At 40.4% G+C, this 15,813-nt stretch overlaps 1 protein-coding gene across 5 annotated transcripts in view; it reads left to right on the top strand.

Moving 5' to 3' along the window:
• The window catches only part of cdh22 (cadherin 22), a 252,061-nt gene extending 236,900 nt beyond the window's left edge, over positions 1-15,161 (top strand). For all 5 annotated transcript variants that reach the window (XM_090242334.1, XM_090242335.1, XM_036984156.2 and 2 more), the window contains one exon: positions 13,294-15,161. In XM_090242334.1, the coding sequence (XP_090098460.1) occupies positions 13,294-13,811 (518 nt within the window). In that variant the 3' untranslated portion in view covers positions 13,812-15,161. The remainder of the gene's footprint in view (positions 1-13,293) is intronic.
• Positions 15,162-15,813: the final 652 nt, after the last annotated feature.

Here is a 15,813-nt window from a genome sequence, read left to right as displayed (position 1 = left end):
AGTTCTGACCCACTGGAATTGTGATACGGTGAATTATAAGTGAAATAATCTCTGTAAAAAATTGTTGGAAAAATGACTTGTGTCATGCACAAAGTAGATGTCCTAACTGACATAGTTTGTTATAGTTTTTTAATAATACATTTGTGGTTGAAAAACAAGTTTTATTGACTCCAACCTAAGTGTATGTCAACTTCCGACTTCAACTGTACATATATTTATTTGCCGTATGGCGAGATAGCGGAACGAGAATGGACAGCGCTGTGTTAACAGCCACCTTGTGTGTTGATGGGAGAGATGTACTGGAGCAAAACAACTGACTGCTTGTGTGGTGGCAATGACTTCCCAACGATCTACCCACACACAGAACACACAGACAGAGCCTAGACCCACACACAGAACACACAGACAGAGCCTAGACCCACACACAGAACACACAGACAGAGCCTAGACCCACACACAGAACACACAGACAGAGCCTAGACCCACACACAGAACACACAGACAGAGCCTAGACCCACACACAGAACACACAGACAGAGCCTAGACCCACACACAGAACACACAGACAGAGCCTAGACCCACACACAGAACACACAGACAGAGCCTAGACCCACACACAGAACACACAGACAGAGCCTAGACCCACACACAGAACACACAGACAGAGCGTACACACACAGAACACACAGACAGAGCCTAGACCCACACACAGAACACACAGACAGAGCGTACACACACAGAGAATAGAACCACACACAGAGCCTAGACGCACATACAGAACACACAGACAGAGCGTACACACACAGAGAATAGAACCACACACAGAGCCAAGACGCACACACAGAACCTAGACGCACACACAGAACACACAGACAGAGCGTACACACACAGAGAATAGAACCACACACAGAGCCTAGACGCACACACAGAACACACAGACAGAGCGTACACACACAGAGAATAGAACCACACACAGAGCCTAGACGCACACACAGAACACACAGACAGAGCGTACACACACAGAGAATAGAACCACACACAGAGCCTAGACGCACACACAGAACACACAGACAGAGCGTACACACACAGAGAATAGAACCACACACAGAGCCTAGACGCACACACAGAACACACAGACAGAGCGTACACACACAGAGAATAGAACCACACACAGAGCCTAGACGCACACACAGAACACACAGACAGAGCGTACACACACAGAGAATAGAACCACACACAGAGCCTAGACGCACACACAGAACACACAGACAGAGCGTACACACACAGAGAATAGAACCACACACAGAGCCTAGACGCACATACAGAACACACACGAACACAAACTCACCCATTGTTCTGTACGTGTTTATGAGTGTGGTTGGGTTGGAGAACCCAGCTCCCCGGAGGCGCCCAAGTAACCTATTAGATCAATTGTGGCATGATGAGCGAAATGAAAACAAATTTCTGCCTAATTAGCAACAAATAAACAATCCTTCCATCAGTTAATTTAGTGAGTGACGTGATAAATCCATTTTGGCGAGGCATCTGCGCACATCCGTTCCAATTAAGCCCCATCTGCCAAGATGAACTCTTGGCCTCGTGCGGCTAGGCACAGCCCAAGGGTAAATTAGCTGTCTTGTCAGGACCGCTTATCAGAACATCTGTACACAGAGGAGCAGCCACATGTTGGCGAGGCAGGTACTATACTACAGGATTTGGCCACTGTTTGCAGGACACATACAACAGGCTGTGATGCATTATTCCATGCATAACATGCAAAATGTGAATTTGCTATATATCACCGTCGCTGCAATGAATAACCGTAATATATAACGTTCAAGTTAATATCTCTAAGAGGAATGAAGCAGCCAATGGATTACCTCTGATTTTCCATTTCCACTAAGAGAAGAAAAACACTGCCCCTCCCATCTCGCATGCAGTTTATATCACTCACACAGTTTACCAACCACACCACTGATTGGTTAGTAGAGGAGTCGTATGATCAAGATCTCCGCCTCCCATTACCCTCTTCACCATTGGGAATTGAGAGTAATAACCAAGTGCATGTTTGGCATGCACAGCAGCATGCATCAAGACGTTAGTATGACCCGTGTCTATTGGCTGGACCTGGCTATTAACTGTCTCCAATGATGGTGAATGCGGAGGAAAAACTCCCACAATGATCAAAGACATCCATCACCCCATGGCACCATGGAGACAATGTAGGTTAAGAGAAGTGGCTAGATGAAGAGTTATTTTACAAGAGGCTCTAGACGATCAACAGTCCTCATCTTCCTTTCTTCAAACGCAGGTCTCCAGATGGGAACGCAGGCCATTTTCTCTACGATTTTCTCCAGTCTTATTTTTCAAGTCATTTACAGCAAATGAAGACACATTTTTTTTATACAGATTAATATGCTTGTCACTGTTGCATTTTGCTCTTTCCCATAAGAGGAAAAAAAACATGAAAGAAAGGTGAAACAATCAAAGTTTCAGCGTCATGTTCCGACTCTCAAGGTCTCGGTTAAAGGTAGGACTGTATATTGCCTAAGGGCTTGTGCTTTGCATCAAGCTGCGAATCCAATAGAAGTCTATCAAATCCTTCAAGATATAAGGGTTCACTGACACACCCAATTTAAAAAAAAATAGTGTACTGTCATTCATTTTCTTTGAGTTAATGGTCAGGCCATATCTCTCACATTCACAATGTGTGACTTTAGTAGTGTGAGGGGTTAGAGCACTAAAGGCCCAGTGCAGTGAAAATGTTTGTTTTTTCTGTGTTTTGGATCATATACTATACAACAGCTGATGAAATTAACACTACAACAGTTAGATTTTTATTCTTATAGTTGCTTGTTGAAAATACAATCAACACAGGACCTTCTAATGTGCATGCTTTGCGTGCATGGAGTTTTGGCTATTTAATTCAACGAGGAAAGACAGTTAAGAACAAATTCTTATTTTACAATGACGGTCGAACCCTCCCTTAACCCGGACGACGCTGGTCCAATTGTGCGCTGCCCTATGGGACTCACAATCACAGCCGGTATACAGCCTGGGATTGAACCAGGGTCTGTAGTGATGCCTCTAGCACTGAGATGCTGCGCACTCAGCTTGCTGGTGACATCCAAACCTCTGCCAATAACAGTTTTTAAATAACGTATACCTCCCATTAGGTCCCTCCACCGCTTTGGTGGCCTTACCCTCTCCACTCAGACCACTCCTAGACAGTCCTTGCATTTTTTGGTCTGCGTAATAGTTTTTTGTTTGCCCAAAAAAAACAATTTTTGACAATTTCAATGGAAAACTGTTACAGTAAGGTACTTAATTGTTACCCAGAAATGAGATATAATGAGATAAAAACATCTGCATTGGGCCTTTAAGTATCTTGTGCAGACCGGATAGTGAAGTTACTAGTATAATAGATCCATAGAGCCCAATCCTTAACTTAAAAAAATAAAACACATTATTTTGCATATTTTTGGCCTGACTATATATTTTGGGATATTATGGAGTTAGACAGTTGAGTAAAGCTTGTGAGGCATTTATAGATAGGTGATATTCTTTAAGATTCTTATAATTAATGCAAATAAATGGCTGTGCATATCATATACAGTATGTCTGGGCAAGCGGACATTGTTAAAGACAATTGGCTGGGTAGTGTGCATTCTCAATGACGAACACTATCACAACTATGAGGGTTTCTTTTCCCTTGCCTGGTAATATTCTCTTGAACAGTAATATTGCTTTGAAACACCCATTACCGTGACCTCAAATGTTTATTTTTCATTTATTTTTTTATTCCATTTCTTTTCAAGCTCCTCATCCATGGATAAGCTTGGTTAGTGTTCCCATCTTCATTTAGTGTCTTTGCCATCTATTCAGCATACAATCGCCACAATTTTGTGTTCCAGCCCGGAACCGCCCCGCGAACCCATTCAATCCGGCCCGCTGCCCGTGGGTAGTTTGGGATTCCCGGGGAAAAAACTATCTCAATCGACGATGAAATGACCAAAACCAAATCGAAACTGTCTATGAAATAATAGACCTACATTTATGGTCTCTTCACTATCCAGCTTGCTAACGGTCATCGAAAACAAAAGCTAGAGTGTCAGGGAGGATTGAGATTCCAAAAGCAATGCACAGAGGACTATTTTTAGCAAATTGTGTCTGCAAGGAAATAACATCAATCACGTTTTACACCGCTGGGTTAACACGTACAGTACGCTAGAGCAAGGCCATAGTAAGTGAACCACACACACACACAGTGCCTTCAGAAAGTATTCATACATACCATACATACTTGACTTATTCCGACAGCCTCATTTCAAAATGAAATTTCTCACCCATCTACACTTAATTAATACCCCATAGTGACAAAGTGAAAACATGTTTTTAGAAATGTTAACAAATTTCTTGAATATTAAATACACAAATATCTATTCACACCCCTACGTCAATACATGTTAAAATCACCTTTGGCAGCGATTACAGCTGTGAGTCTTTCTGGGTAGGTCTCTGAGCTTTGCACACCTGGATTGTAAAAAAAATATTCAAGATCTGTCATGTCGGTTGTAAATCATTGACATAGATTTTCAAGCCAATTTAAGTCAAAACTGTAACTAGGCCACTCAGTAACATTCAATGTCATCTTGGTAAACAACTCCAGTGTAGATTTGTCCTTTCATTTTAGGTTGTTGTCCTGCTAAAAGGTGAATTTGTCTCTGTGTCTGTTGGAAAGCAACCTGAACCAGGTTTTCTTCTAGGATTTTGCCTATGCTTAGCTCTGTTCCACTTATTTGTGTCTGAAAAAACACCCTAACATGAATTCCCTAACAAAAACGCCCTAGAAATATCCATAACATGATGCAGCCACCACCATGCTTTAAAATATTAAAAGTGGTACTCAGTGATGTATTGTGTTGGATTTGCTCCAAACATAACGCTTTGTATTCATGACATAAGTTAATTTCTACTTTAGTGCCTTGTTGCAAAAAATATGCATATTTTTATTTTGCACAGGCTTCCGTCTTAGGTTAGTATTGTGGAGTAGTTTTCTCCTATCACAACCATTAAACCTGTAACTGTTTTAAAGTCGCCATTCGCCTCATGGTGAAATCCCTGAGTGGTTTCCTTCCTCTCTGGCAACTGAGTTAGGGAGGACGCCTGTATCTTTGTAGTGACTGGGTGTACACCATCCAAAGTGTAGTAACTTCACCATGCACAAAGGGATATTCAATGTCAGATTTGTTGTGAAGCATTGGAAAACCTCCCTGGTCTTTGTGGTTGAATCTTTGTTTGAAATTCACTGCTCTACTGAGGAACCTTACAGATAATTGTATGTGTGGGGTACAGCAATAAGGTAGTCATTTAAAAATTAAATTAAAAACTGTTATTGCACACAGAGTAAGTCCTTGCAACTTATTATGTGACTTGATAGCCACATTTTTACTGCTGAACTTATTCAGGCTTACCATAACAAAGGGTTTGAATACTTAATGACTCAAGATATTTCAGCTTTTATATTTGTAAAAATGTCTAAAAACATAATTCCACTTTTACATTATGGGGTATTGTGTGTAGGCCAGCGACACAAAATCTCAATTTTAAATTCAGTCTGTAGAACAACAAAATGTGGAAAAGGTCAAGGGGTGTGAATACTTTCTGAAGGCATATTTAGATAAATTAAGTTATTCTTTCTTTTTAGAGTTCATCTGTGATACTGAGACACTGAATAATAGGTCTATATTTGCAGTATATTCACAGTTGAATTTTAGGATACATATTGTAACATTTAAATGGCAGTAGGCCTACCATACTGATACTGGAAACAAGAAGATTAATTGTAAATTCTAAACCAGTGAGTTGGCAGAAACCAAGGTCAGAATTTAATTGAAATCACTCAGCAGTGAAATGACAACATTGAACAGTGAACCATCATATTTTTGTATAAGAGATCTAATAATGAAAGGGAAGGATTTATATATTGAATTTGGTCAAGTTAGTATGGGAGAGGTGGAAAAACTATTGCTATCCATCAATAATGATAAGACACCAGGCATAGACACCTTTAATGGGAAACTATTGAGAATGGTAGTGGACTGTATTGCCAACCCTATTTGCTAGATCTTTAACCAAAGTTTTAAGGAGTGTGTGTCCATGGCGTGGAAGGAAGCTAAAGTAATTCCACTGCCTAAAAATTGTAAAGAACCCTTTGCTGGCTATATCAACGGTCCAATCAATTTGCTGCCTGTTCTTAGTAAACTGATGGAGAGGATTGTGCTTGACCAAATACTATTTTTCAGAGAGTAAGTTAACTACTGACTTTCAGCATGCATATAGAGAAGGGCACTCAACTTGTACTGCACTGACTCAGATGACTGATGATTGGCTAAATTAAATGGATAATAAGATGATAGTTGGAGATGTATTGTTCGATTTCATTGCAGCCTTTGATGTTATTGATCATAATCTGATATTGAAGATTCTCACTTGCTATGGCTTTACATCACCTGCCATCACATGGTTGGAGAGTTATTTATTCAATATAACCCAGAGAGTATTCTTCAATGGAAGCTTCTCTAACATCAGATATGTACAGTGCGGTGTTGCTCAGGGTATTTGCCTTGGGCCGTTACTCTTACACGTAGCTAAAATGACTATCTATGTGGATGATTCCACACTCTACATGTCAGCAACCAAAGCATGGACCTCACTGAAATTCTAAATAAGGAGTGAGTCAGTATCAGAATGGGTGATTAATAATAAACTTGTCTTAAATACATTAAAACTTAAAGCATCATATTTCATTCAAAACATTTTCTAAGACATAAACCTCAACTGGAGTTGTACAAAAAGGCTGATCATTGAGCAAGTTGCGGAAGCTAAACACCTAGGTATAACATTGAATGGTCAATTATGTTGGTCAACTCATTTTAACAACGCTTTTGTGAAGATGCGGAGGGCTATGTCGCTTATAAAAAGATATGTGTTTTTATAGGCTCTGGTCTTGTCCCATTTTGATTACTGTCTGGTAATATTGTCAAGTGAAGCAAAGGAAAACCTAGCATTTCTGTAGCTGGCTCAAAACAGAGCAGCACACCTTGCCCGTATCTGCACATACAGAAGTAACATCAACAACATCCATGCCAGTCCTTCCTGGTTGAGAGTTGACGAGAGATGAACTGCTTCTCTTCTAGTTTTTTTATGAGAAATATTAAGTGATGGAAATGAAAATGAAAATTCCAGATTGTCTGTATAATCAAGTAACATTCAGCTCAGACACCGATACATATCCCACAAGACATGCCACCAGGGGTCTCTTCACAGTCCACAATTCCAAAAAACGTATTCACGGCAATGCACTGTTTTATACAGAGCCTTGATCGCATGGAACTCCCTTCCCTTACAGCTGTACAGAAAGACTCATGTAAAGGCCAAATTACAGAGGAGGAACTTCTTGATGCAATTTCTGCCTTTAAGTCCAGGAAAACTCTAGGGCTGGATGACATACCAGTTGAGGTATATCAACATTTTTTGATGGAGTCAGAGGAACGTTATTAGCGTGTTTGAACCACTCACATAACAATTGTATATTATCAGATACTCAACAAGAAGTTCTGATTTCATTATTACTGAAACAGGACGCAGGTGGTAATTATAAATATCCAGTCCATTAAAAAAAAATGCGTCCATTTACACTTCAGTGGTGTGAATTTATGTTTTATTTTAAATCCACAATTTGGATCCCTCCACAGCATCATAGAGGTTCTAGATATTTTTTCTTCTGAAGCCACTCCTGTGTTGTCTTAGCTGTGTGCTTAGAGTCGTTGTCCTGTTGGAAGGTGAACCTTCACCCCATTCTGAGGTCCTGAGCGCTCTGGAGCTGGTTTTCATCAAGGATCTCTCTGTACCTTGCTCCGTTCATCTTTGCCTTGATCCTGACTAGTCTCCAAGACAACTCCACAGCTGCCACCACCATGCTTTACAGTAGGGATGGTGCCAGGCTTCCTCCAGACGTGATGCTTGGCATTCAGGCCAAAGAGTTCAATCTTGGTTTCATCAGCCCAGAGAATCTTGTTTCTCATGGTCTGAGAGTCCTTTAGGTGCCTTTTGGCAAAGTCCAAGCAGGCTGTCTTGTTCCTTTTACTGATGAGTGGCATCCGTCTGGCCACACTACCATAAAGGCCTTATTGGTGGAGTGCTGCAGAGATGGTTGTCCTTCTGGAAGGTTCTCCCATCTCCACAGTGGAACTCTAGAGCTCTGTCAGAGTGACCATCAGGTTTCTTGGTCACCTCCCTGACCAAGGCCATTCTCCCCCGATTGCTCCGGGCAGCCAGCTCCAGGAAGAGTCTTGGTGTTTCCATACTTCTTTCCTTTAAGAATGATGGAGGCCACTGTGTTTTTGGGGACCTTCAATGCTGCAGAAATGTTTTGGTACTCTTCTCCAGATTTGTGCCTCAACAAAAACCTGTCTCAGAGCTCTACGGACAATTCCTTCAACCTCATGGCTTGGTTTTTGCCTTTTCAAATCATGTCCAATCAACTGAATTTACCACAGGTGGATTTTAATCAAGTTGTAGAAACATCTCAAGGATGATCAATGTTCAACAAGATGCATCTGAGCTCAATTTCGAGTCTCATAGCAAAGGGTCTGAATACTTACGTGGTGTTTCTGTTTTTTTTATTTATTTTTTTAAGAACCTGTTTTTGCTTTGTCATTATGGGGTATTGTGTGTAGATTGCTGAGGATTTTGTTCTTAATTTAATCAATTTTAGAAGAAGGCTGTAATGTAAAAACAGATTATTTCACTTATAATTCACTGTATCACAATTCCAGTGGGTCAGAAGTTTACATACACTAAGTTGACTGTGCCTTCAAACAGCTTGGAAAATTCCAGAAAAGGATGTCATGGCTTTAGAAGTGTCTGATGTACCTGTGGATGTATTTCAAGGCCTACTTTCAAACTCAGTGCCTCTTTGCTTGACATCATGGGATAATCAAAATAAATCAGCCAAGACCTAAAAATAAAATAAAATTGTCGACCATCCTTGGGAGGAATTTCCAAACGCCTGACGGTACCACGTTCATCTGTACAAACAATAGTATAAAAGTATAAACACCATGGGACCACGCAGCCGTAAAACCGCTTAGGAAGGAAACACGTTCTGTCTCCGAGAGATGAATGGTGCAAAAAGTGCAAATCAATCCCAGAACAACAGCAAAGAACCTTGTACAAAAGTATCTATATCCACAGTAAAAGTGTCCTATATCGACATAACCTGAAAGTCCGCTCAGCAAGGAAGAAATCACTGCTCCAAAACTTCCATAAAAAAGACAGACTAGGTTTTGCAACAGCACATGGGGACAAAGTTTGTACTTTTTGGAGAAATGTCCTCTGGTCTGATGAAATAAAAATAGAACTGTTTTGCCATTATGACAATCGTTGTGTTTGGAGGAGAAAGCCGAAGAACACCTTCCCAACCGTGAAGCACGGGGGTGGCAGCATCATGTTGTGGGGGTGCTTTGCTGCAGGAGGGACTGGTGCACTTCACAAAATAGATAGCATCATGAGGTAGTAAAATTATGTGGATACATTGAAGCAGCATCTCAAGACATTAATCAGGAAGTTAAAGCTTGGTCGCAAATGGGTCATCCAAATGGACAATGACCCCAGGCATACTTCCGAAGTTGTGGCAAAATGGCTTAAGTACAACAGAGTCAATGTATTAGAGTGGCCATCACAAAGCCCTGACCTCAAACCTATAGAAAATTTGTCGGCAGAACTGAAAAAGCATGTGCGAGCAAGGAGGCCTACAAACCTGACTACGTTACACCAGCTCTGTCAGTAGGAATGGGCCAAAATTCACCCAATTTATTGTGGGAAGCTTGTGGAAGGCTACCTGAAACCTTTGATCCAAGTTAAACAATTTAAAGGCAATGCTACCAAATACTAATTGAGTATGTAAACTTCTGACCCACTGGGAATGTGATGAAAGAAATAAAATATTAAATGAATTACTCTCTCTACTATTATTTTAACATTTCACATTCTTAAAATATAGTGGTGATCCTAACTGACCTAAGACAGGGAATTTTTACTATGATTAAATGTCAGGAATGTGAAAAACTGAGTGTAAATGTTTTTGGCTAAGGTGTATGTAAACTTCCGACTTCAATTGACTCAAATTTCTGGAATTTTCCAAGCTGTTTAAAAGCACAGTCAACTTAGTGTATGTAAACGTCTGACCCACTGGAATTGTGATACAGTGAATTATAAGTGAAATAATCTGCCTGTAAACAATTGTTGGAAAAATGACTTGTGTCATGTACAAAGTAGATGTCCTAACCGACTTGCCAAAACTATAGTTTGTTAATAACAAGAAATTTGTGGAATGGTTGAAAACCGACTTTTAATGACTCCAACCTAGGTGTATGTAAACTTCCGACTTCAACTGTAGTTGAATAATATACATAAAATAAATATATCTATATCTCTATATATATATATATATATGTATATATAATATATATGCGGATAGGAAATGATGCAGACAATTACATTGATAGATTGTGGCTTCTATCAGCAAAATTGAAGCTGATCATCCCCCTAAAAAAAATCCCTTACATTTAATTACTCAAGCAAACAACAAAATTACCTTTAAAAAAGGATTAAACAAAAACTCCTGAAACGGTGATGACTATGAAGGGAATTACACACAAACACATGCACACACAGACACACTCTAACAGATACAGTGGGGCAAAAAAACGATTTAGTCAGCCACCAATTGTGCAAGTTCTCCCACTTAAAAAGACGAGAGAGGCCTGTAATTTTCATCATAGGTACATTTCAACTATGACAGACAAAATGAGGGGAAAAAATCCAGAAAATCACATTGTAGGATTTTTAATGAATTTATTTGCAAATTATGGTGGAAAATAAGTATTTGGTCAATAACAAAAGTTTATCTCAATACTTTGTCATATACCCTTTGTTGGCAATGACAGAGGTCAAACGTTTTCTGTAAGTCTTCAGAAGGTTTTCACACACTGTTGCTGGTACTTTGGCCCATTCCTCCATCCTTCACAGTAGGTATGGTGTTCTTTGGATGCAACTCAGCATTCTTTGTCCTCCAAACACGACGAGTTGAGTTTTTACCAAAATGTTCTATTTTGGTTTCATCTGACCATAGGACATTCTCCCAATCTTCTTCTGGATCATCCAAATTCTCTCCAGCAAACTTCAGACGGGCGTGGACATGTACTGGCTTAAGCAGGGGGACGCGTCTGGCACTGCAGGATTTGAGTCCCTGGCGGCGTAGTGTGTTACTGATGGTAGGCTTTGTTACTTTGGTCCCAGCTCTCTGCAGGTCATTCACTAGGTCCCCCCGTGTGGTTCTGGGATTTTTTGCTCACTGTTCTTGTGATCATTTTGACCCCACGGGGTGAGATCTTGCGTGGAGCCCCAGATCGAGGGAGATTATCAGTGGTCTTGTATGTCTTCCATTTCCTAATAATTGCTCCCACAGTTGATTTCTTCAAACCAAGCTGCTTACCTATTACAGATTCAGTCTTCCCAGCCTGGTGCAGGTCTACAATTTTGTTTCTGGTGTCCTTTGACAGCTCTTTGGTCTTGGCCATAGTGGAGTTTGGAGTGTGACTGTTTGAGGTTGTGGACAGGTGTCTTTTATACTGATAACAAGTTCAAACAGGTGCCATTAATACAGGTAACGAGTGGAGGACAGAGGAACCTCTTAAAGAAGAAGTTACAGGTCTGGGAGAGCTAGAAATCTTGCTTGTTTGTAGGTGACCAAATACTTATTTTCCACCATAATTTGCAAATCAATTCATAAAAAATCCTACAATGTGATTTTCTGGATTTTTAAAAAACATTTTGTTTGTCATAGTTGAAGTGTAGCTATGATGAAAATTACAGGCCTCTCTCATCTTTTTAAGTGGGAGAACTTGCACAATTGGTGGCTGACTAAATACTTTTTTTGCCCCACTGTACATCATTTTTAGTTGTATTGTTTGTATGTCGTTGTATTTTAAATGTGTGTGACTCTCCTTGTCTATCAGTGTATCAGTGCTTTGTTACTTGTGACTGTCCTTGTCTATCAGTGTATCAGTGCTTTGTTACTTGAAGTGTTTTTTGTGGACCCCAGGAAGTGTAGCTTCTGCATAGGATAATGCGGATCCTAACAAACAGAAGAAACAGTTTTCACATCAATCCCAATTATAATTGTAATGGTCATAGCAGGATTATACATAGTAATGGTTATATTTATCCATAATAGTCATGATATACATTAATATAGTTTGAATATTCATATTGTCTTTCTAATTATCTTATCTTTTTATTTCTATAATTGATAGACACGTTTGATTAGAATATTGTTGTCATAGCGATGACATTTGCTTTGGTGGTAGACATTAAGTTATAGTTAATTCATTAACGAATCAAGCACAGCCCCTCCAGAATAACGATATGTCTGGAGAACGGGGCTATTGGTAAGTGGATGTTTTCTAATCAGACATAAAGGAGGTGATTTAAAAAAGTAAGCTTGGATTAAAACCTTCATTGATTTATTGAGGTGGATACAGCTTTTGTTTTTCCTTCGTCTCATTAGACTATTTAGTGATCCATCTCAATTGTTTTCCTTTTTAATGCAGACTTCATTTTTCAGTCATTAAACACTCTCTAGGTAGAGCCCAATACAGGGGATCTCTGCTGTGATTTTCTTTCTGGTTTCACCGCAGCACGTTTCACTTGAATTAGTATTGATAGACGGATCAGCCTCTTATTAAGCATTTCAAAACATATTTCTGGGCGAGCAAAATTAAAGATTTTGTTCGTGCATCCCGTGGAGAATCGATGCTCATGCATTGGAAATGTTACCCCTTGTTATTTCACTTCACTTGGCTGTCTTTTTGGGGTGAAATCAAAGACCAGAGATGGAAAAGGGGAAACTTTTTCCTGATAATGACATAAAAGGCTGTTGAAATTTTATTAGCCACTTGCATAATCCAATAAGTCTTCATTAATTGTGTTATTCCCCATTGTGCTTGAGAGAATCTTTACAAAAGGGCAGATGGCCCCTGATGTTTTTGTTCATTCCTATAATTCATTAGTCTTCTCCCCGTTACGTGAAATTACTCTCTTACCAGCTACTCTCGAAAAGTTTCTCCCTACTCCAGATAAAAATCCAGATCTTTGGCTCTGACTTCCCCGCTGTTAATCCCTAAACCCCTTAATCCCTAATTCCATGCTCTTTCTCCCTCTCTGCAGTCCTGGTGCTGCTAATCCTAACCCTGAAGCGCCACCGCAAAGGCCAGCGGATGTCAGAGGACGAGGAGGACATGCGCGACAACGTCATCAAGTACAACGACGAGGGGGGCGGCGAGCAGGACACGCAGGCCTACGACATGAGTGCCCTGCGCAACCTCTATGACTTCCCCGAGGCCAAGAGTGGATCTTCTGAGTCAGGCCCTGATCTGCATGCACTGCCCCAGTGGATCCAGGGGCGGGTGAGCGGCGATGGCGGGGCAGCCGACTTCTCCCTCTTCAAGGGCTACATCCGCAAGAAGGTGGAGCAGGCGGATGCCGACCTGTCAGTGCCGCCCTACGACTCGTTCCAGACGTACGCCTTTGAAGGCACCAGCTCGCCGGCCCTCTCCCTCAGCTCTATCCACACCCTGTCCACTACGTCCGAGCAGGATTTCTCCTACCTCAGCGACTGGGGGCCACGTTTCAGGCAGCTGGCGGGCTACTACGCCCCGGGACATCCTGAGGAAGAGGGCTCCTAGCAGTGTCCTCAGCCCAAACCTTTGCCTTCTCCTCTGTCCCCAGCACCGTATCAAGGGAGCCCAGTGTCAACACTGTCCTATAAAGCCCTCCTCCATCATCTCCACAGCGCCAGAATTGAAGCCCAGTGGGTGTGTCGGAAATCGATAAGGTCAAAAAATCTTTCTTGCTTTGAATCTTTAAGTTTGAAGTTTTTCAAAGCAAAACATTGTTTTTAAAAGTTTTGTAACTCCAGGGTGAAAGGTGGGCTGATTCAATGAGGGATAAAAGCAGGTGTTATCCATTCACTTTTCCCTTAATTCCAATAAGGAACAGAGGAGTATGACGTAATAAAATATAAGTGGGGCACCACAGGTTACAATACCATTACCTTTCAAATTAGTTTTTGGGTATGTTCTGTCTGAAATCAAAGACTGGGTTCATTTTTAGCTGTGTGAGTGGACGCTTTGAGGACATTCCGAGAAATATGAACATTATGAAACTCAGCAGGGGGTCAAGTATTCTTTTTTCAAGACAAGGCAAACTATCTGAGATATGTATTTATTTACGAAAATATTTACAGTATTTATTCCTTTGTATTTATTTATTTATTTTGTCCATAATCACCGCACCACTTGTAACAATGAACATCAGTGAAGAATGATACAGAAAGAAAGACGAAAAAGTTTTATTATGGTGAGAACCTGAGGAGAGAAGAGCTTCTACAGAAGAGCATAGATATAACTTTACATACTGCTTTCACAAAGGTGATATTTGGGTCACAGACAACTACAGTATTGGAAATATTTGTATTTATTTTTCAGGAACACTTTTGTAAAATAAACAACTGAAGACAGAGCGCGACAGAAAATAAAAGAGTGAGAGAACAAAGGAAGAGACAATTCAGTGCACAGATTGGTTTTGTGTTGACATACTTTCACTGTATTGTGAAGATTTCTAAGGGGTTATGAAGGTTGTGGGACATTATGTTATAACCAGGGTTTTTGCTTTTCTTTTTCAGCGCCATTTAAAAGGCTATAAGGCACAATCCACACGAGTGATCCAGGACTATATGAAATGACTGTTGGTTTCATGGAGTTGGCTATAAGCTAACTCTTCCTGAGGAGTTAATTTTCATTCCAGTATTTGTATGTGTGAGTGTGTAATATGCGAACAACTTGTTTTATATTCTGAAAGATTTGATCGCTTTTGTTCTTTTGGGTCTATTTTAGAAGATGGATGGATATGTGAAGGGGTGACAGGTACAGGAATAAAGGATGAGGAGATGGAAGTCCTCTACCCACCATCCAGAACCTATTTAATGTTGACCTTAAACTTGCAAATGTATGGGAAATAAAAATCAATAAATATTTTATTGTTTTGTTTTTTTAAATACTCTGCTGGCTATTTCTCCACACTGCAAAAACAGACATCCCTATGATCTAATATAATTTTAACATCATAATCTTATTTTATTATGTCATTCTTTGTGAGAGTCGCTACAGTATTCCCGAGGGGGGGGGGGGGGGGAATGTAGGGGACAGTTTGATATTATAATAGCCAATTTAATACAGTGAAACTTTACCCTCATAATTATGGTATGATAACACTAATTTACTGAAGATATTTATATTTTTAGGGATCTATAGTCTTGCATCCAGGAAGTAATTGTATAGCTTGGTTCCACTAGAGAGAGTACAGTCAGAATGTGTAAGTCTAATTACTGCTGAGGATGGGTAGAGGTTACCTGAGGATCCTGAAGCACATGGAGTTGAGTCTCTCATCTTTGTGGTCTGTGGTGGTGGCCAAGTCATGCCATGTCATGTTTTGCTTCAAGGACTAAGGGCTCAACCCTAGTGTAGAAGATCTATGTTGTAGCGCAGTTGACCTTTAAAGGTCATTTCCGATTGAGCCGACATATGCAGCGTTTACCGCAAATGCTGTCTCTGCGAACGCAGTAACAATGCCTTTAAATGTCAATCGCTCTACCAATTGCAGGTCTTCCGCGCTATGGACTGAATTGAG

This window comes from Oncorhynchus mykiss, chromosome 7 (assembly GCF_057628025.1).
Source record: "Oncorhynchus mykiss isolate SJ-2025 chromosome 7, ASM5762802v1, whole genome shotgun sequence".
Lineage (NCBI taxonomy): Eukaryota > Metazoa > Chordata > Actinopteri > Salmoniformes > Salmonidae > Oncorhynchus > Oncorhynchus mykiss.
Note: the sequence above shows the minus strand (reverse complement) of the source record. Positions and strands in the feature narration are given on the sequence as shown.